The sequence below is a fragment of the Schistocerca piceifrons genome, chromosome X, assembly GCF_021461385.2.
Source record: "Schistocerca piceifrons isolate TAMUIC-IGC-003096 chromosome X, iqSchPice1.1, whole genome shotgun sequence".
NCBI lineage: Eukaryota > Metazoa > Arthropoda > Insecta > Orthoptera > Acrididae > Schistocerca > Schistocerca piceifrons.
The window spans coordinates 383,579,577-383,603,955 of record NC_060149.1 but is presented as its reverse complement, the minus strand read 5'-3'; the positions used below and the strand labels follow the sequence as shown (position 1 = coordinate 383,603,955).

At 38.4% G+C, this 24,379-nt stretch overlaps 1 protein-coding gene across 3 annotated transcripts in view; it reads right to left on the bottom strand.

Moving 5' to 3' along the window:
* The window catches only part of LOC124721467 (WD and tetratricopeptide repeats protein 1-like), a 207,539-nt gene that overhangs the window by 50,804 nt on the left and 132,356 nt on the right, over nt 1-24,379 (bottom strand). For all 3 annotated transcript variants that reach the window (XM_047246458.1, XM_047246460.1, XM_047246459.1), the window contains exons 12-13: nt 22,721-22,881; nt 1,298-1,463 (exon numbers count right to left, since the gene is read on the bottom strand). In XM_047246458.1, coding sequence (XP_047102414.1) covers nt 1,298-1,463; nt 22,721-22,881 — 327 coding nt within the window. The remainder of the gene's footprint in view (nt 1-1,297; nt 1,464-22,720; nt 22,882-24,379) is intronic.

The following is a 24,379-nucleotide window of genomic DNA, read 5'->3' as shown; positions in this document are numbered from 1 at the left end:
CAGAGTGGGAGGGGGAAGTGGAGGAAATTGACAGGGGGGGGGGAGTGGAGGAGGAGGAGGAGGAGGAGGAGGAGGAGGAGGAGGAGGAGGAGGAAACTGACAGAGAGGGGGAGGAGGAGGAGGAGGAGGAGGAGGAGGAGGAGGAGGAGGAGGAAACTGACAGAGAGGAGGAGGAGGAGGAGGAGGAGGAGGAAACTGACAGAGAGGGGGAGGAGAAGTGGACGAGGAGGAAATTGACAGCGAGGGGGAGAAGCAGACTAGGAGTAAATTGACAGAGAGGGGGGTTGCGGGGGGGAGGGGGAAGGAGGAGAAGGGCTAATAGAAGATTCGGACAAGTACATACCTGGGCAGTGCCGGGTACTCAGCTTGTAATGTTAATAAAAAGCATACAACATCAAATTCCACAGTTTCACTTGCTTCTCATGTGCATTTATTCTTAAATAGTTTATCATAAACTGGCTTACTGCTTTATTTTATAACAGAATTTGAACCTTAGTTTAATAGCTATAGATCATACTTTTTCAAATGTTTGCTTGTGTCTGTGTATGTGCGGATGGATGTGGGCGTGTGTGTGGGCGTGTGTGTGGGCGTGTGCGAGTGTATACCTGTCCTTTTTTCCCCCTAAGGTAAGTCTTTCCGCTTCCGGGATTAGAATGACTCCTTACCCTCTCCCTTAAAACCCACATCCTTTCGTCTTTCCCTCTCCTTTCCTCTTTCCTGATGAAGCAACCGTTGGTTGCGAAAGCTTGAATTTTGTGTGTATGTTTGTGTTTGTTTGTGTGTCTATCGACCGGCCAGTACTTTCGTTCGGTAAGTCACACCATCTTTGTTTTTAGATATATTTTTATGTTATTGTGCATACTTTTGCCAATTTTTGGTCATACGATATTTCAGTTCATATAGTGGTGATTTTCAGGCCATAAAAATTCTATTCTCTAAGAATAATTATAAACGTAGTTGTCACATGACACTCAGCGGAATGTAATAATTTCAGTGAACATTATCCACAGTTTACACTAACGCTACACAAAACACAAGATGTTTCAAACAGGGAATGGTATCACAAAAGAAATAAAACAGTACATACATAAAAATACCCTAATTGCCCTCATAGCAGTCTCCTCAGTCAAAATACGATATTAACGACAGCTATGAAGTTGCTGTGTTAGACACACACACACACACACACACACACACACACACACACACACACACAAAACACACACACACACACACACAGAAAAAGCCAGCTAATTCTGTAACTTCAGAGTATAATATGAACTGAGTATGAAAGTACCTTCCAAAAAAGTTGGCCTCCTTAATATCTGTTGTCGTATTACAATGCCCACAAAATCTTGTTTCATAGTCATACGCATTCTCTCTCCAGAACTTCTCTAATGGAGATATATTATCAGTTGATGGTATAGATGGGCCTGATGAATCATCGTCTGATGAGCCACTATCTGAAATAATTAATGTAATTTCATTGTTCATTAAAGTTGGAAACATCATGCAGTAGTACATGCATATTTGTGAACTACAATTGTTAATGAGTCCATAAGGAGTAATGGACGACTCTTACAATGATTATCAGAGTTTAAATTTATCCACAACAGGCCACAGCAGTCAATTTTTAGTTGTACACGACACTTTTTTCATCACAAAAAAAGAGCAAATGATGAAGGAAAGGCACTGTAGCAAAATTGCTTCCTAAATTAACTTAGTATTACTCATGTAAATGAATAGTTGAACAGTGCATAGTTCACAAATAAAAGAACTGCCAATTCTTAACTTACAAATCATTAGTCCTGCAGGGCAGCAAAGATACAATTTGTAATAAAGACACATTTTTATGATACAAAGAGTTATTCCTGGAAAATTCTTGTCTCTGTTTACACATACAGTTCTGACACATTTCAAGTTTAATTTAGTTACAACACTCTGCCACAATTCATTATAAAATGATACAGTGTTTAAGACAGGCTGTTAGTATGACTTCATTATTTGTAATTAGTTTTGATTATGTCAATCACTGCAGAAATGTGTTTTTCATTGGCTGGTGGGTAGCTGATATGAACCAGTGCCCAGAAGCACACAGCTTGCCTTTATATATCTGTTTTTCTGGAAGTAGCTTGTAGCTGACAGCCAAATTGAGGTATGTGAAGATTATAAGACTGCAAAACATGAAAGTCACAGACTGAGACGACACTGATGTGATACACCTAAGCAAAAAAAATTATTGCTGGGAACTCCACCAGATGTACATCACGAGTATCAGCCAGATGAAGTTTTACAATACAGTAAAACACAAGAGAAAAGACACAAAGTATGAAAGTTATTAATTTTTGAAATATTTTGGCTCTATGGAAATAAAAACAAAGGTAATGGCCACAACACTAAATGTGTATCTCACACCAGATAGAAATTTTACACATAGATGAGCAAGGCATAAAATCACACCAGCTAAATCGAAGTACTCTGTCAGGAAACCTACAGCTCCAAATTTTATCAAAGACCTGAATGGCACATTTTTATCCTCTCAGCTCCACCTCAATAAGTACTATCCTTGAAGTATTTGAGGACACTTGCCATTTATTTAAGATAACTGCTGCAACTATATTTATTTATTAAAGCACTGAAACAGGAAAAGGGTCACAGAATCTAATGGAAACATATCTTTCCAAGCCATGAAGATCCACACGATTGCAAAATTGTGTTTTATGTAACTTATTAAGCCCTAAGACATGTAACAGCACCTATCGACAAGTTATAAAATTACACTAACAGTTCTCTTTCCATTCTTCCTGATAGTTTTTGTGCTGCTACTCAGCATAACATACAACTTTGTCCATTTACAATAAGATAACATGACAATATGAGACACTACATAAGTTAGGACACTGGCTTTTTACGTAAAACAGCTTCAGTTGTTCCTGAGAGGAACAATGCACAGACTTTCTGCCATTGTTAGAATGCTGGTGAAATATGAGTTATCTATGGAGATCTTTAGAGATCTACTGTGGAACAATGCTCCAGCGTGTGTCACTGCTGCAAATTTAAATCAATGGAGGCTTCTGAATGGAAAAGGAACAGTAATGTGCTTCAATTTGTTAAGTTTATATGAGAATGTTCTAAAATTGGTCTAAATAAATTTTAAGAGTGATGCAAATCATCTGACAATATAATTATAGAATCATCTTCTACTGAATGTTCTTGAGTAACATGTTAGTGACCTGCATATTGCTCATTTTTGAATCTTAGAGGCAAAATTTGCTTATATTTGTACAATTTTTGTGTCAATAAGCCATCATTTTTCTCCACATGCACTCCATTAATGAAGAAGATCATCATCTGACACTATTCATACAATAAGAACAACACACTTCCCTACATTCCCCCAGGATTGCATCGGTTGTGCATTACAACAAGCATCTTGTGGTATTTGATACTGGTTGTTATGCTGTTTCTTATGGATCTCATCACTAAACTGTAATATACAGAAAAAAACTTGTAAACAGGCATATTTATGGGAAATATATATTAATCTTGCAAGATGACATGTTGACAACATATGACATTATGTTGAAATGAATTCACTAAATTCTCTGAAGCAATAGAAATAACTTATTCATTTAAAAAAATCATAAGCAATGATTACGACAATAAGGGGACTGTACTTCTGTAGTTCATTGAACGGAAAACTCACAACATGAAAGCAGCAGAAACAAAGGTCACGAAGTATGGCAGCAAAAATGTACCTGCTCTACAGACGAAAAGCATATTCTCGTAATGCAACACAATATGCAGAGGTGTCTGATAAACAGAGGGCAGTTAACTTTAACAGTTAAAGGTGAGACAGCACAAACTGTTAAAGGACTGTGTGTAAATGTTTTAGAAAGTGAAAACAGATGAACAGATGATTGTGACAATGTACATAGTTTAGCAGTGTATATGTTTGTAAAACAAAGAAACAAATTTCGTATCTTATTATAATAAAAAGAAAACAGTGTACTATCGACTGAGAAACACCAGTAGTGCCACTGCAGTCTCAAAGAAAAAGAACAAACTGTCACGAAAAAGTCAACAGCAATTAGATATTCCCACCTGAATGTATGGAATCAATTTACAACAATAAAACTTTAAACTGTCAGCTTTATTTTAGTTCATGTGATAATGGCAGCTTCTTCAAATACCTGCTTGTACAGCACAAGGCACAGCGTGATAGCTTGCAAGACAAGAAAGTGGACCAGGCCCGCATCGAATTCATGCATCGGATTAATGACTGTGGGCTTGTATTCTGGTCACATGGGCAGTTTCTATGGTTGTTTGGACAAACGCAGGCTGGTCCCCAAATTCTACCTCACGATAGGCAAACAGTTAAAATATGATAAAATACAGACCAAAGTTTACACGCTTCACAGGCAGATGGTGTACACAACTTCCCTCCCTTAGATTACTACAGGGATTCCCATTTGAGTTCACGAAGCATCTCCGTAATACTTGGGTGCTGATCAATCCTACTGACAACAATTTTGCTACACACCTTTGGACTGCTTTAGTGTCTTCCTTTAATCTGAACTGGTGGAGATCCCACACTCTCTTGCTGTACTCAAGATGGTTTGCACTAGTGTTCTATACACTGTCTCCTTTATAGATGAGCCACAATTTCCTAAAATTTTCCCAGAAAAATCAAAGTTTACCATTCACCTTTATCAAAGTTTATCATTCACCTTCCATATTACCATCCTCCTACATGCTTGTCCCATTTCATATTGCTCTGCAACATTGTGCACAAGTATTTAATTGACATGACTGTGCCAAGCAGCACACTACTAATGCTGTATTCCAGCATTATGGAATTACCGTTCCTACTCATCTGTAATAACCTGCATTTTTCTACATTTAGAGCAAGCTGCCATTCATGTGGGCGTGATGACAGCAAAGGCATTCAGCCATGAACTTAAATAAAAAAAATAAAAATTTGCCAAATCCTCAAAACGTGGACCATACAATAAACGGGATAAATGTTAGGGACAAAACAAAGAAAATGGTAGCTTCTTTGAGCTCTGGTTTGCTCATTGGTGTAAATATTTGGCAAGCTTAAAAACTGTACATAAACAGAAGTGTACATTTATCATTTTAACATGGTCTCTGAGGGTAAAAGCAGCCAATCGCTGTATATCAATAAATTTTAATTTTCGACAAAAATTATTTAAAAAAGTCTTGATCACATGGCTGTGATCAAGAATGTTTCTAAATAATTTTATGACAATAAAGATTGCTGTTCTCCAACAATGTTATATAAAATTATTTTTGCAAAAAGTTTACATTCACGCTGGAACAACACTTTTAACCTTTTAGCAAGACCAGATTGATAGTAAACCTACCATACAGTAATTTATTTCACCGCATTAAGTTTGATTTAACTGACTGTTCAGGAAATGTCCACAGAAATTAGTAAACCAGGTGATCTAGCCCCACTGTTAGTAATTCCAGAATTAAAATTGAAACACTCTGCCTTCTGATAAACACACTGATCTTCTGAGCAAATGCAAGCAGTGTGGTAAGCCCTGTTTTGACTCACTGACAGACACTAGTGAAGATGCTCACTGGGAATGAAAACTGATACTGCCACTACAGAAGTAACACAAGAAAAGACTAGAGATTAAACATTATGGTCCCATCAACAAACAGGTTATCAGAGATTGAATATGTAACACACTTAGTTGCCCTGAAGGCACACAGTTAGTATCACAAGAAGAAAACAAGAGTAAGTGCAAGTTTTCTATGGGCAATGTCAATTTGAATAAAATTCTATTGGACATTAGACCACATTATTTTGAAACTAAAACCACTATTAAACAGTCCCAAGATCAAGATGGGAAACTATTGTATATTGAGATAATACAGCAAAAACTGATCAGCTTGATGATGAATAATATTCAAAAAGTAAAGAAATAAATGAATAGTCAGGTCAGTACCAGCTTACACCACCTGTAACAGAAGACTGAGAAATAAATCTATATGAAATTTCTCCATGAAACAGATGCAAAATGAAATGCCACATTGTGAAGTGGATAACAGCCACCACAATACTATAATGGCATGAGCAGATACATGTACAAGATGCAACAAAGAATGTTAAAACTCTTGGGCATGCCAATAAAGGGAATACATCAAAATTTGAGATTCCTGTTGCAATTGAAACAGACGTGGTGTCAGTTCACTGGATACCTTTTCATGCACACAAAAGTGACAGAACCTATTATGCTATTTCATTTGATGTATTAATGATGCTGAAGAAATGAAGTAATGTAAAATATTTGATCATCACCAGCTTAGAAAATAAGATTATTTATAATTTCACTTCTCTTCATTCATTCACAAAATTTACCGGAATATATTCTTAATGATCATATATTTAAATACAATTAGTTTTGAAGTTGCTAAAGTCCATAATTGGGATGCTACAATACACAAACATTCTTTATCAAGATCACTGTTTTTTATTTATTTACTTATTTATTTATCAATTTAGTGAGAACATGTGAACCAAAGCTCTTTCCTCATGGAGAAAATCAGCACACAGTTTCCAGAATGCTCATTAGAAAATTTGTACATAATCAAAGGAAAAATTGTGGTTGAGTAAACAAATAAAAAATACATTACAGAAAAAAGGTCTCAGCTACTGTGAACAACTCCTGTAAAGTACCCAATGAGTGTGCCACAAACAAACCTTTTAACATGGATTTGGCTACTTTATGTTTATCACTACTTTTTTTCAGTTCTACTGGAAGCCCACTGAAAATGAAAGCTGCTCAATAATGCAAACCTTCCTGTACGGCACCTAAGGAAGTTTTATCAAAGTGCACCTAAGGAAGTTTTATCAAAGTGCATATAATTTTTCTGTATAGTGTTCACTGACCGGATACTGCAGTATATTCTTCAAGTCAATATTGTCAACTACAAATCCCAAGATGGAATGTGCGTGCAAGGTTGGCACAGTTTGATTCTCAGACACCTGAAACCTACAAGAAGTTTACAAATTGACACTGCAGATCAATCCGACTGCCCTTTTCTCGACTAAGAATGTTCTTGGTGAGCGCACAGTGTTGCCCCAAAATATAACATCATTACAGAAAATAACAGTTAAAGTAATCAAAGTAAACAAGCTTTTGTATTTCAGTGTGAGACACAGTACAGATCCCTCTTATAGTGAAGACAGAAACATTCTGTTTCTGCACACGACCTCGAGCATGATACCTTTGAAAAAGCCTTCTGTCTAACCTCAGTCCTAGGAATTCAAAATGCTCAAATTCGCTGAATGGTCACCTTGGAACAATAAAATTTCACTTCTACAATGACTCCATGACAGAAACTTCTGACTACTTTTTGTTGCAGTTAAACATTAATGGCCAAAAGCTTTATTTGTGGCAGTCTTTTTGTTGAGCCTATCTACGACTCAGCATCTCCGCTATGTGTCATAGTATTGTTACATTTCATCCTGGATTTTCCATTGTTTGATTTTGACCAAAAACACATGATTGGATGAAATATAACTTTGTATAGACACGCGCGCGCGTGTGTGTGTCTGCCCTCATGTTCACATGCAACTCAACATCGGGGCACTGTCACATCTGAATGCTTCACAAATCTGTATGTTGCATGATTTGATCAGTTGGCCAAGTGGAGACCCACAGTGAGACCACTTTCAAACTCGGTCAGTTTCTTATATTGATGTCTCATACTAGTATGCAGCTTCTCTGTGTTCATCATATTGACCACTCAACATTTGACACTGCCCTCTGATACCTTACCTGGTCTGGTAACAATGCTAAACAGAACAAAACTAATGCATTCTGGTGGTCATTCTACCTGTCACAGAGAATGTGCACACGCGCGCGCACACACACACACACACACACACACACACACACACACACACACACACACACACACACACACACAAAAATCAGCTTGCAATCCTCTGTGACAGGTAAAACGACCACCAGAATGCATTAGTTTTGTTCTGTTTAGCATTGTTACCAGACCAGGTAAGGTATCAGAGGGCAGTGTCAAATGTTGAGTGGTCAATATGATGAACACAGAGAAGCTGCATACTCGTATGAGACATCAATATAAGAAACTGACCGAGTTTGAAAGTGGTCTCACTGTGGGTCTCCACTTGGCCAACTGATCAAATCATGCAACATACAGATTTGTGAAGCATTCAGATGTGACAGTGACCCGATGTTGAGTTGCATGTGAACATGAGAGCAGACATACTTGTCTTTCTGGCCTATCAAGTCCGACCACCACAAGGGAGGATCACCTTACTGTGCATCCCTTCACATCCGCACCTGCCATCCAAGAACAAATAAATGTGTGTTATCCAAGGTGTGGCTATTGCTCATGATTGTGACTGAGCCTACCTGCTTTTTGTCACTCAGGCATGTGGTGACATGACCAACAGCCCACCGTGGCTGCTGCTGTTTCACAAAGCATGGCCTCAGCTGCATTTTGCAGCCACTGCAGGCAGTCAGCAATGGGATGGAGAGAAGCATCGCCAAATTGGGTTTTACTTTCAACTACTCAGATATTTTACTACAAGAAGAAGAGGATGACACAGTAATGTTATTTTTGTTCCTCAACAACAGAAAGGAGAAGAAGATTAATAATATTTTTGCAGTACATGACACTGATGGCTGTTACAACATTTTGACTAACAGGCCCCTTCCAAACGACGACAAAATTCAGACCGTATTTTAGATTAAATGTCAGTCAGTTACCACACGTTTTACAACTTACAGGAAGTGATATATAGCAGAAAAAAATATGTAATTGGTTGAAGAATCCCATTAGTGCAGCTGAAAAACACATAGGGACACTAATTTCCTTCTCAGTTCCACAAATTTTTTGCTAAAATTATTTGTCGAACTAGTACTAGTGTAACGACTCTTAACATTTTTACCCATCATGGAACATTAAGTAATTCCTCAATTCTTATTAAGAGCAAATGTTTTGTGATGGTAACTAAAACCTTCCCAGAACATGGTCTCATATTTCTCCTTTAAGGTGAAGATGGTGAAACATTTGGAAGCTTGCTATATATTGACACTCTTGCATATTATTTAGGTATTAAATTATACACAGCACTGAATCACTGCAATAAAAGTCCTTAGTCATTCTCCCACCACTGACAGGTTCACAGCAATAAAGAGTGAAAGAGTATGACATAAATAGTATTCATTAAAATCCCCCAGCTGTTTTTAGGAAACTTGCAAAATGTAGTAAAAAATTATCCAGACACAGTAGAAATAAATGTACAAGGGGCAGCCAATAAGTAATGCAACACCTTTTTTTCTGAAAGCAGGTTGCTTTCATTCAGAATTCCAATACACCATATTAATCACCACTCTTCTGACCGTGAAACCCTAGTTTCAAACATAACCTCTATTCAATGCAACAGCATTATGCCACCTTACTGGTCAACATTGGAGCCAACATCTTGCTTTATCAATAATCTCCTCATCATCCACGTACTGCTTCTTGTGGAATGCTTCCTTCACTGGGCCAAACAGATGAAAGTCACAAGGTGTGAGGTCCAGGTTGTAGCAGGCAGCAGTAACCGGCCGCGACACAAGCAGCAACATGGAAGTAACCGATTTTGTGACTTTTATGAGTTACTAACCAGGAGTGAATTTTATAAAATCATCTGTGTGCATTAATAGTTTAGTTTCTTGTATTTCTGTGTGTTTATTTAATATCTAATAGCCACAGTTCTTGTATTTTCGTTTGCGCCGGAAAGTAAATCGATTTTGTGACATATTACAAGTCCCTAACCAGGGGCGAATTATTTAGTTTCACCCGAGTGCTTAGGTAGTTATCTTTTTAAATCTCTGCATGTTAATCTAATTTAATAGACACAGTTACCGCGTTTTCATCAGGGTCTACAGTAGAGTTGTGCAGCACATGCCGATAGTGTGTTTATCTGCATAATTTAGTTTTCCACGGTCTTTAGGATGGACAGGGACTGCAACTGTTATGTACGGATGCGAGCTGAGTTGGTGACACTTCACTCTCAGCTTCAGGCTGTGATGGCTTCGTTAACACAGCTTGAGGCTGCAGTGGATAGGCACCATTGTTATGGGCCAGCCGTGGGGACCTAACGGACATGCAGCACGGCCAAGTCCTCTGATTGTTCCTCACCAGTGGACAGCCAGTTACTGCTCGCACTGAGGTTGATCTCTCATCTGTGGTCAAGTGGGAGGTCGCCCCGTGGTGTAGCAGGTGGTGAAAGACTTCCCAGGCGGACGCACGTAACGCCTCCCCGGTTTGTTGGACAAACAGGTTCCAGGCGATGTCTGGCTGATGCTGAGCCAGTCGCCTGCCCCGTTTCAGAGGAAACCTCTCAGGCTCCAAGATCCGGGCAATCACAGGGGGTGGGTGGAATTATGGATAATTGGGAGCTCCAATGTGAGGCATGTTATGGGGCTCCTTAGGAACATGGCTGCCAAGAAGTGAAAGAAAACCAATGTAAACTCCGTGTGCATACCGGTTGGAGTCATTCCAGATGTGGAACGGGTCCTCCCGAATGCCATGAAGAGCACAGGGTGCAGCCAACTGCAGGTAGTTGCTCACATTGGTACCAATGGAGTGCAGGCCGAACACAGGAAGTACACAGATACAGGAACCATTGATTTAACAGTTGTAAATTGTCGTAGCTGTGTTGGGAAAGTACCAGAGCTCCAAGCACTAATAGAAAGCACTGATGCTCAAATTGTTATAGGCACTGAAAGCTGGCTGAAGCCAGAGATAAGCTCAGTTGAAATTTTTGCGAAGAACTTAATGGTGTTCCAAAAGGATAGGTTAAACACGGTTGGCGGTGGCATGACTGTTAATGTTATAAGTAGTTTATCTTGTCGCGAAATTGAAGTAGATAGTTCCTGTGAGTTAGTATGGGCAGAGGTCATTGTTGGCAACCAGAATAAAATAATAATTGGATCCTTTTACTGACCTTCCAATTCAGATGGCTGAAAGGTTCAAAGAAAATTTGAGTTTGATTTCAAACATGTACCCGACTCATATGATTATAGGTGGTGGTGACTAATTTACCCTTGATATGATGGCGAAAATACATGTTTAACTCCAGAGGTACACATAAAACATCATCCAAAATTGTGCTAAACACATTCTTTGAAAATTATTTCGAGCAGTTGGTTCATGAGCCCACGTGAATAGTAAACTATTGTGAAAACACACTTGACCTCTTAGCAACAAATTATCCTGAGTTAATATGACCATCAAAACGGATACAGGCATCAGTGAACACAGGGTTGTCGTAGCGAGATTGAATATTGAGTATTGTAACCCCCCCAATCCTACAAAAATAAACGAAAAATATACCCATTCAAGAAAGCAGATAAAAATTCACTTGACACCTTCCTGAGAGACAATCTCCACTCAATCCAAATTAATAATATAAGTGTAGACCAGATGTGGCTTCAATTCCAAGAAATAGTATTGGCAGCAATTGAGAGATTTATACCAAATAAATTAACAAACGACAGAGCTGATCCTCCTCGGTACACAAAACGGGTTAGAACACTGTTGCAGAAACAATGAAACAAACATGCCAAATTTAAACAGACGCAAAATCCCCAAGATTGACGATCCTTTACAGAAGCTTGAAATTTGGCACGGACTTCAAAGCGAGATGCTTATAACAGTTTCCACAACGAAACTTTGTCTAGAAACCTGGCAGAAAATCCCAAGAGATACTGGTTGTATGTGAAGTATATTAGCAGCAAGAAACAATCAATGCCTTCTCTGCGAGAAAGCAATGGAGATACTATCGAAGACAGTGCTGCCAAAGCAGAGTTCCTAAACATAACCTTCCGAAACGCCTTCACAAAAGAAGACGAAGTAAATATTCCAGAATTCGAATCAAGAACAGCTGCCAACATGAGTAACGTAGAAGTAAATATCCACGTAGTAGTAAACCAACTTAAATCACTTCATAAAAGCAAGTCTTCTGGTCTAGACTGTATACCAATTAGTTCCTTTCAGAGTATGCCGATGCATTAGCTCCATACTTGACAATCTTATACAACCATCCTCTCGAGGAAAGATCCGTACCCAAAGACTGGTAAGTTGCACAGGTCACACCAATCTTCAAGGAAGGTAGTAGGAGCAATCCACTTAATTACAGGCCCATATCATTAACGTTGATATGCAGCAGGATTCTGGACCATATACTGTGTTCGAACATTATGAATCACCTCAAAGAAAACGTTCTATTAAAACACAGTCAACATGGGTTTAGAAAACATCATTCTTGTGAAACACAACTAGTTTATATGAAGTGTTGAGTGCTATTGACGAGGGATTTCAGATCGATTCCGTATTTCTGGATTTCCGGAAGGCTTTTGACACTGTACTACACAAGCAGCTTATAGTGAAATTGCGTGCTTATGGAATATCGTCTCAGTTATGTTACTGGATTTGTGATTTCCTGTCAGAGAGGTCACAGTTCGTAGTAATTGACAAAGTCAACGAGTAAAACAGAAGAGATTTCTGGCATTCCCCAAGCTAGTGTTATAGGCCCTTTGCTGCTCCTTATCTATATAAATGATTTGGGAAACAATCTGAGGAGCCGTCTTAGGTTGTTTGCAGATCATGCTGTCATTTATTGACTAATAAAGTCATCAGAAGATCAAAACAAATTGCAAAACGATTTAGAAAAAATATCTGAATAGTGCGAAAATTGGTAGTTGAACCTAAATAACGAAAAGTGTCAGGTCATCCACATGAGTGATAAAAGGAATCAATTAAACTTCAGTTACACAATAATGATGATGTGATGATGATGATGATGATGATGATGATGATGATGATGATGATTTGTGGTTTGTGGGGCACTCAACTGCACGGTTATCAGCGCCCATACAAATTCCCAAGCTTTGCACAGTCCAAACTCTCCACTTTCATGAATGATGATGAAATGATGAGGACAACACAAACACCCAGTCATCTCGAGGTATGTTACACAATAAATTGAACTGAACACCTAGGTATTACAATTACAACCAACTTAAATTGGTAGGAACACACTGAAAATGTTGTGGGGAAGGCTAACCAAAGACTGTGTTTCATTGGCAGGACACTTAGAAAATGCAACAGATCTATTAAGGAGACTGCCTACACTACACTTGTCCGTCCTCTTTTAGTATACTGCTGCGGATTGTGGGATCCTTACCAGATAGGACTGATGGAGAACATCAAAAAAGTTCAAAGAAGGGCAGAACGTTTTGTATTATCGTGAAATATGGGAGAGAGTGTCACTGAAATGACACAGGATTTGGGCTGGACATTATTAAAAGAAAGGCATTTTTCATTGCGACGGAATCTTCTCATGAAATTCCAATCACAAACTTTCTCCTCCAAATGCAAAAATATTTTGTTGACACCCACCTACATATGAAGAAATCATCACCAGGATAAAATAAGGGAAATCAGAGCTTGTAGGGAAAGATATATGTGTTCGTTCTTTCCACACGCTATATGAGATTGGAATAATAGCAAATTGTGAAGGTGGATTCAATGAACCCTGTGCCAGGCACTTAAATGTGATTTGCAGAGTATCCACATAGAAGTAGATATGGATGAGGAAGAACAGCGCAATGAAGACTTTGTGTGAGGCATTGAGTTGTCACTAAGAAGGAGAAGTTTGTTTGCATTTTGGTGGTGATGAACACACGAAAGTCATTTCTTCAATTTCCTGAGGCTACCACAATACCCTTCAGAGTTGATTGCTGCACCACGAGGGAGGACACCAAACAGAATACCCCTTCAGAGTCCTAGAAGGCTGTCATAACTTTACTGGCTGATAGTGTGGCTCTCAACATTTTCTTCAGAGGGGAGGCGGTGTAGCAGCGCTCCACAGTTTGCTGTTTTGTCTCTAGTTCGAAGTGTGAACCCATGTTTCATCACCTGTGATGATGTTCAACAAAAAATTGTCATGATCAGCCTTGTAATGTGCAAGCAATTTTGAACAGTCTTCTGTTAGGCGGCAAGGAACCCAGAGTGCAGACACCTTCAAGTATACCAACTGGTGGACGAGTGTGTCAGCACTTCTAACAGAGAGATCCAGCTGAACAGCAAAGTGTTTGATTGTGATTCATTGATCGCCTCGAATGTGTGTGTCTGCACGTTCCAACACTGCAGGAGTCACAGCTGCGTGCGGTCAGCTGGCATGCAATAGAGTGGACAGGTTTACACAAACTTGTTGTGATGACAACGGATGTCTCATCCAACAACTCACCGTGCTTTTGTTCGCTGTCAGGTCTCTGCTGAGATTCTGCAAGTGCGTATGAATATCTGTGAGGCTCTGGTTTGCCTCCAAAAGAAACTCAATTACAGCTCTCTGTTTGGAATGCACCTAACGCCATTTTGAAGACTATATATAGAGCCATCACCTATTCAAACTTCACGAAACTATAGGGGGCTGAAGGAAAACTACTCCATGATGTACGACGACAAATTCTTCATTTTTTTCAACCAAAATTGGCCGAGAAAGAAAAGTATGTTGCATTACTTATTGAATGCTCTTCGTACATCATCTTCCTTCCCAGCTGCCTCTAGGTACTTTATTTTGAATTCTGCCTATGCTTTCTCCCTTTCCGTCTATCTTTTTTTCAGCAGAAGTTACATCTTGCCCTCAGTACTCATTTCTTCCTCTTACACAAATTTGTGCTGCTGGCATTAGGAACTTCGCTTATCTGCGTGGAAGTTGTATGTTCATCTGATACATTTGATGGAACTTGCATGTCTTTCATCTCATCTCATCTCATGCTCTTCCAGATAAAATGATATGGATTCAGTCTCCGCATTGTCTCTGAAATCAGTCACAATGTCTGAAACAATACTGTCCGTCTAGTCTTCCAACAGAAACAGTCAAATATTGGAGACAGATCTGCAACAAAATATTTACTGTTGCACGGCATAGCCCTGCTTTTACATTCCCAGAATTAACATTTTCCCACCGTTTACAACATTTTTTATCACTTCTGTCAAATTTCCTATGTCCACACTGGTAATCTGCACCAAATTTATAATTTTCTCACAATTCACACTTTATGAAAAAATGTTTGTGGAGAAAAAAAATGATGTAAAATGACACCGGCATAACACTGACCATCAAGTAGTGTTTACAAAGATTACATGGATAAGTTTCTTGAAACCACAGCATTCTACTTAATGGATCTGAACTGGGAGACATGTAAAACTTCGCGTGATGCCTGATGGGAGTAACTAAGTTCATTCAAATAAAGATATCATGACCAATCAGAACCATTTCCAAACTGTCTCTACTGCACATGTGCTGTTTTATGATTGTTGTGATCATCACGACACCTTTGTTAAACCATATTTAGCGTGTTTCGTCGTTTGGCCACTTGTAGCACTAGTTAATATCTTCACTCATTTTGCATTGCTCAAATGTTTTTTGGTTTAAACACAGTGCCAATTACATATATTTTCAGCTGAGCAAAACATGTCTGAGAATTTATCCTCATTTCCAAGTGCAGGATTTACATGTGTATTTTTTGTGATGAACACAAACAAACAGTGTAAGTGATAAGTTGCATGTGTGTGCAAGAGGTGCAGAACAACACGTATGCAAACACCGCACAACACACTATTGCAAATATTCGACTTGAGAAAGAGAAAAAAAACTCTCTAAACATGTCATGCTAAGCATGATATGTAACTGGTGCAGTATTTCATTACTTAAATAATGAATGACAGCTGCAGGCTTTCCAAAAACACCGATTACGATGTATGAAACTGAGTCAAAGATTTCCACTTCCCACACAGATGGTGTATGAAACTGAGTCAAAGATTTCTACTTCCCACACAGTTATCAGTTCCTGTTACATTAGCGGTTTTTATTAGACAATAAATCTTTGTGTGGTTCAGCATGGGTCAATACCCAGTACCTCAAAACCACTTGCACTACTGATTTGTAAATGTAATCATTTCATATACACCATATGCACTGTTGCAACAATAAATCTCGAGTGAATTTTAAACCTCTAAAAAGGGTGCACTAATTTTTCCCCTAGCAGTGCATTTAAAAATTCACGTCATTTTTTAGTTAACGATTGTTGTTCCTAGTTGATTAAAATAAGCTCACACCTTCATACCTCTTACAGGTGCCCTGTGACAAAAAAATTCCTAGTTAGACAACATTTATAAACAGCTGATCATAGAAATGACATTAATAAAAATATGTCCATGATCCCAACAACCTTACCACCAATATTTCCTGCAGAAAGAAATGGAAATGACGGTAATAAACATCTCTTTGTGTAAATTAAATAATGCGGAATTTCAAATGTTCCTGGAAAAATTTCCGAACAAAAAGGTCCTGATGAATCAACAATCAAGAAAAACTACCATGCCAAAGTTCAAGAAGAGCAAGTTTAAAAATCTATTTATTGAAATGAATTTGTGTGCCAACTACCCCCCCTCCCCCTCCCCGCCCATTTTGAGCATTCTAAAAACTGATCAATTGTTTAATACTTTTAAACGCATCACAAAAAACATAAAATTATATATGGCCTGTAGTGCCATGGAGTTTTATTTGGTTTAGTTTATGATCAAGAAACACAATTTTTTATAAACGTTTTTAAGTTGCTCCTCCCAGAAGTGAGACCCTGATCTATGCCTCAATCTGTACTTATTTTCAATAAAATAATGCTGAAGTAATACAAAGAAAAGAAAGAGAGAATATCGGTGACTCAAACCTGTGGTTATCTGTAGGTGAAACAATAGTCATGAAGGAGATTAACTGCCAACATCGTCGTGGGAAAACTGACGGAATCTGAACCAGGAACATACAACCTAAATGTCTCGAGGCTACTGTAAGAAACAAACATTGAGTGAGTGCTAGGGTAGTTCATGATGCATTACGTGTTCCGTGGCCTGCTCAAGAAAATGAGGGAAAAAATCTTGCTGATACTTATAGATGCAGCAGCATACATGCTTAATGTTGCTATAGCTTTGTAGTTATTTCATCCTAAGGCAGTTCACATGACTTGTTTAGTATATGTCTTTACTGGTTGGCAGAGGAAATTTGAGTGAATTTTCCAGAAGCAAATGCCATGATTTCCTCTGTGAAAAGTGTGTTTGTGAAGGCACCATCAAGAACAAAATTATTTACTGATATGAAGCAAGATAGTCATTTACCCTCAGAGCCAATCCTCACGAGACGGAGAACATGAATTAAGACAGCTCTAGATTACAGTGATCATTTAGAAAATGTGAAAAAGGTGCTAGACGTGATGGACAAAGCTGAAGCAGCAAATACCCTTGCTGCATGTAGCACTTGCAATGGGACGAGTCTCCAGAGTAAATTAGTGTTTAAGATCTGTTTAAGTGAACTCCCAGCCACAACCACACATTTGGAAGAAAAAAGGATGCCTCTTATCTTCTGCCTTGCAGGTATACAGAAAGCTGTTGCCAGACACATACCAGGAGAAATAGGAAAGAGTCTTCACAATACAACTGAGAAAACTGAAGCAAAAATCCACATTTAATGTTTCTTCAGGATGTGAATAAAGTGCTACAAAGAGAATCCTAAAAATACAGCTTAGGGTTTTTTTTGTATGTGACATAGCATCTTTCTCATACTGTTCTGTGACTTCGGGTGAAGAGAACTATATTTCTCTTCATAAAAAAAAAAAAATAATAATTAAGCAACAGAAAGAAATCATTTCTTTGAGAAAACTGAGAAATACACTGACGGAAAAAGATCTTAGAGTAAGGAAATTTCAGGACTATATTTGGCTAGGCAACATATTTAAGTGATTAACATTTGAAGACCACAGGTTAATGTTAGTGCAACGTAAGCCTTTGCAAAATAGAATGTGAACTGCTCATACATTAATAACTGTTGTAACCACCAGAAGGTTGAATGCAAGTATGCAAAAATGCATGCACTGTGTTGTACATGTGCCAGATGTCAGTTGTTGGGCTGTAGTTCCATGCCTGTTGCACATGGTCAGTCATTACAGGGATGGTTAAAGCTGTTTGTGGCTGATGCTGGAGTTGTCATCCGATGACGTCCCATATGTGCTCAAATGGAGACAGATCAGATCTGGTGATCGAGTAGGCCAAGGCAACATGTTGACACACTGCTGAGTTACAACAGAGTATGTGGGCAAGCATTATTCTGTAGGAAAACACCCCCTGTAATACTTTTCACAAATGGCAGCACAACAAGTTGAATCACCAGAATGATGCACTATTTTGCAGTCAGGGTGTGTGGGATAATCACAACAGTGCTCCTGCTGTCATACAAAATCACACTCGCGACCCCAGCTCCAGATGTAAGTCCAATGTGTCTAGCAAGCAGGCATATTGGTTGCAAGCTCTCAACGGGTCTCCTCCTAATCAACACACAACCATCACTGGCATCAAGGCAGAACCAACTTTCATAAGTAAACACAAAAGACCTCCACCCTGCCCTCCAATGAGCTCTTGCTTGACACCACTGAAGTCGCAAACAGCGGTGGTTTTGAGTTGGGGGGAATGCATGCTACAGGGCATCTGTCTCTGAGCTATGCTTGAAATAACTGGTTTGTAACAGTTCGTAGTGTCACTTTGGTGCCAACTGCTGCTCAAATTGCTCCTGCAGATGCAGTATGATGCACCACAGCCACACGATGAATACCATTCTCATGACCACTGCTGCCAGCAACATTTCCAGTGGCTACATTCCTACCAAGTCTTTCTGCAATATCACAGAAGGAACATCACTCTTTCACGGACCTATTACATGATCTCGTTCAAACTCAGTGAGGTGTTGATAATGGCATCTTTGTCACCTCAAAGGCATTCTTGAGTAACATCAACTCACCACACCCAATCTCATAGTAACTAATGCTCACAATCATTATGGAGTGTATTTAAAGCAAACCGGATTTGCATCTTCATAGTGGCGTTACTAGCATCACTCATGCAACTGGCATGGAATTTGAATAGACATCATATTTCAGATGTAGAAACATGACTAACAACTTTTGTTTATATAGCAAAAGACTCCTTCTTGGAGTTGCAAACTTTTCCCCCATCAGTATATTTAACTATTTATTGCAATAAGCACGTGCACCCCCCCCCCCCCCAACACACACACACACACACACACACACACACACACACACACACACACAGAGAGAGAGAGAGAGAGAGAGAGAGAGAGAGAGAGAGAGAGAGAGAGAGAGAGGGGGGGGGGGGGGGGGAGTTAATATTAATTTTGTTGATGGTTCAGTTTAAAAATAAATTTACAATTTGATTACTTCATCAAAGTTAAAACATTATGAGAAAGTTGAAATAATATATTTTATTTTTTAAGTATATGTCAAAGTTTTTAGAGCATATTTACCAGATTTTTACTGCATTGATGCATGCATATATAAACACTTTAAGGCGCATATAAATCCTACCTCTCGTAATAATGCACAATGTATGGAATGTTGCACAACATTACTTATTACTTACCAGTGACATTTTCTCCACTGGCTACCAGTCATGGGGCATGTATAGAGTACATACTTTTAGTGACCCTTGCTGGCTGCATTTCTCTCATTTTCTTTTAACTTTTATACTGCATGTTTTTTACTTTTTACAATATACCATTGCATTTTAGCTCAATACTTTCTGACTTTAAATTTCTTTTCTTACCATTTGGAGGCAATTACATTTTGTGTGAGCTTTGTGTTGTCACAACATCACAATTTCTCACTAGGTTTTGAACACCGTCTTTGCGCATTACTGATACGTGGTTTGAGGAGGGAGGAGGATATTAGTGTTTAACGTCCCGTCGACAACGAGGTCATTAGAGACGGAGCGCAAGCTCGGGTTAGGGAAGGATGGAGAAGGAAATCGGCCGTGCCCTTTCAAAGGAACCATCCCGGCATTTGCCTGAAGCGATTTAGGGAAATCACGGAAAACCTAAATCAGGATGGCCGGAGACGGGATTGAACCGTCGTCCTCCCGAATGCGAGTCCAGTGTGCTAACCACTGCGCCACCTCGCTCGGTACGTGGTTTGACTCCATTTACACAGCCGTTCCAATGTACAAACTACATGTATGTTGAAATTGTGACTGATCTTTCATTGGGGACATTGAGTGCTCATATGCAATATATTTTTTCAGAAGTGTAGCCTACAATTACCAACTCATATGAATAGATGATATATGGGACATCAGTGCTGACAGTTCCTTTTTCCATTTTGTTGTATGTTACTGTATGCCTCTTTTTCTTTGCTCCCAGTTGGTGGGTGGATTGCGTAGGCATAGCTAGTCTGCTAACATCTTTGTTCAGATTCAGCAAGCTGCAGTTCTGTTGTTTCTAATTACCAATTGCATTGCATAGTAGTACTGTTAATTTTTGTAACATAAAGTCTCCTTCCTCATTACAATTTGTTTCTTCTGTAGTTCATATGTATAGGTGGTATGTGTGACAATAGTGGTGATTATGTACAAAGAAAATCATTTTTTCCATTTCGTGGCACGTATTTGTGAACCATTTTGTGTGCCGATTTGGTAGGCAGTTAGTGTGAGCACAGTATGTGCATTGAGAAAGTAGTAATTTCTGTTGTGCTCTATTAGCAAGCTGCAGACCTTTTGTTAATGAACAGTTACAGTGCACATTGGTACTGTACACTTTTTGTTGGCTAGTGAAAACCATACTTCTAATACACCTTCCTTCCTCTTTACTTTTCAATGAACTGTAGGTTATGAACAGATGAAAGACAAATAAAGCTGTTTATTTCTGATGACATTCATTCATTTTGTTTCATTTCATTGCCTGTAACTGAGCAGGTTATAGGTTCCTGTTTAGGGGACAGATTGCTTGAGCTGTGATGTATGTGCTTGAAGAGTGTTTTTTGTTCTGTTTCATTAAAGAGCTGCAGATTTTTTATTTTAATGACTAACTGTATTGCGCAATGATACTGTTTTATAACATTTTAATTTTAGTTAACATTTTCATATAATACGTACACACAAGCATCTATGCTTTGGTATTTATTTGCACCAAATTTCACAGGAAAGAGAGTGTGTAACTAATTATAAAAAATATTTTTATTGAACTTAGGTGAACTGGCGTGTAGCAGTGACATACAACATGCCAGAATACACACCTGTCACTCGTTGCTGCCCAACAGTATAACCTGTTTCCTCAGAGTGCCAACATATACATTGCAATGGGTGTTCATTGTACTCAAAATGGTAAACTTATGACAAAGGTTATATGTATAATTATTGTGACTGTACCATCCCTACATGTAATGACACAATGTGTCTCATATACTTCATCCACTCAGGTCTGGTAACGTTGTCATATTTGCTTAAAATAATTTCTGAATCTGTATTTGAGTAGTTTGGAAATATTTGTAGGTCATGCTATCATCTTTATGCTTATTTTAGGTTTGATGATGTTCATCCTTGACCAACATCAATAACCTGATTGATAAACATTTGCTGTCTATGACTGGATTTACAATAAAAGAAAAAAGTTTTGAATTGTATGCTTCCTCCATAGATTTTGTAATTTTTGGAGGAATCGATTTTTAATGTAATGAATGTTACAACTCTTAATCGCTGTTTACATTCATAAGAGAATCCAGGGAAACAGGAAGGTATGAAACTCCAGATGACACCGGTTCTGAAATAGTTTCTCACCCATGGCTCATCAGTCATATTTGAGGTAGTTGATTGGCAACTAGAATATAACATTCATTTCAGTAAAATGTATTCTTCTCAGTGTCTCAATTTTCACAAATGTTAGCATTCAAGGCTATACAATAAGGACACGAATTCTTTCCCAAGTTGCCCTGCTCGTACAAAGATTGAATATACAAGTGTCTTACAGCAACAGGATGTGTTGCATGGATGCATATGACAGGTATCTAACATGATCCTTTCCTAAAAGGAACTGCAAGGTATGCACCTGTTAGCAAGAAAGGGATGGGGTGGACAGTGGTATCGAACAGGAAGAAACTGATTGCTAAATGATATTATGTTAGTAAGTATTACGTCTGCATCTCCTAATTACATGGAAAATGCTAGATATGTAAGCAGGCAATATCAGTCATCAGCTATGCTTTATTACTTTACTTATTGTGTCCTAACCAAACAGTAGCAACAAAATTTCAAAGCTCATGATCAAATAGTCGGAATGATGCCTCATATTAAAACATTAGTGGAGTGGAACACATTCTGTCCTAAAAAAACACCATGTTCCAAGTCATCCGATGATGAACTGTGGAACTCTGAAACCAATTCTGATTTCTGTGGCAAGAAAACACACAAACAAATAGATACAGTGTAACTTCAAAACATTATAATGGCAGGGGGAGGGGTTGGAGGGGGAGGCACTCATATGATAAAGATTGTAAATCTTGAAGAAAAATAATAATGATATAATATTGTGGAAATTTAAACTACAGGTTAAAGCACGCATTAAACAAATTGAGTCTAATCAAGATGATTCATTGTGCAAAAACTAATATGGTAGTCTGGAAATGAGAGAAAAACATTCCCCTGTAATTTAAACATACTCATCAAGAAAAAGAGAGATATAATCATAAATCACAAATGTAAGATATAAAATGTTAAAAAATACATAAAACTGAAAAACTAGCAGTATTACCTTCTTCTAAATCCCGCATGTAGCCTTTGGCAAGAATGACGTCTTTTGTAAGAGCTTTGCATGCTGGTTGATCTGAGTGTTCTGGGTATTTCACTTTAAATGCTTTTAAACACTTTGAAGCTTCGTTTATCCACTGTAGTTCATACAAGCACCTTGCAAGCCTGCAATATCACAATACAATGCAAAGTTTAATAAAAATATGAAAATGGTCACAACCAATTCTATTACAATATGTTTTTAAAAATGTATGAAAACTTAAAGAAAATCAAAGATGTAATATCATCTCACATTGGGAAACAATGGAGAAGGAAATCAATCATGTCCTTCCCAAGGTGGCTCATGAACAGATGAGAGAGAAATAGCACTGTTTATATCCGATGACACTCATTCATTTCATTTCATTTCATTGCCTCTAACTATGAGTACATTGTAGGCTCCTTTTTAGGGGATGGATTGCATGGGCTGTGATGTAGGTGCTCAAAGGAGTACCCTAAGTGAATAATTGATTACAAACACCTACTTCTGGTGGATATCATAATGCCGGCCTTCTGGAAGATTCCAAGATTCCAGTAAGTAATGGTTCACAGCAACTGGCGGGGAGTCTCCCATAACATCATGCACACTTGGGCCGATGCAGAAGAAGTAGTTCAGTCAGGGACTAGTGGCCAATGATGACAGTCGAGGAGTGACTTCAGTGATGGAACAGTTATGCTAATCCGAAGAAACGTCCACACGATTAAGATTTTGATGAGTTCAGTGGACAGATTAAGTAATTTCATAATTTTAAAAGACATTTTGCTAATGCATTGGCAAGGAATCTGAAGTCATAAGTGGAACTGAAATTTCTGAACACTATGTGTGTTGCCACAATTAATGGCACATGGGTGTTTCAACATTAATAAAGTGACCACTGACATTATCAGTTCTTGGAAGAAGTTATACTGTGTTTCTCTATGTCAGTTTAACCCTTCACGATGTACTTTCCAAGTTCAATTTTACATTGGGGCTAGGTCATAATGACTGCTGTGAATTTGCATCCGAGTCAGTCCAAAATTAATAAACTATATTTCCATTAAGAGACCTTTATCACCTCAAATATAGATCCCTATAATCTTAGGAAACAGTGCAAAGGTTGGTTTCAGGCATACGGTAGAGTTCAACAACCGTCTACATATCTGGATGTAATAGCCAACTATTAAATAACAAAGGGGGTGGTTAAAAAGGCAACTATCCTGGCATCTGAAACTGTTTTAGGAAAACCAAGGAAAACCTAAATCTGGATAGGTGTATGGGGATTTGAATCCCCATCCTCCCAAATGCAAGTCCAAAGTATTAAATATTGTGACATCTCATTCAGTAGGGCAGTTACACATAAGATCTTCAGTAGATGTTCATATGTCATATTAGAGATATTAACTGTTTGACGTAACCTGGTTGTTGGTAGTAGTATTGTGTAGACCCAAATGGATTCTATTTCGTAGCTAACCACCATTCGTTTAATTTATTTGGTAAACAAGTAGATTTCTGCATAAACATATTTGTACTAAATTCCTCATCTAGTGTTTCTGAGTTCAGTGATTTAATTAATTGAACTTGCAACTGCATAATGACCACCTTAAGGTTAATAACCAGTTGCACTTTAATATGCCATAACGAATT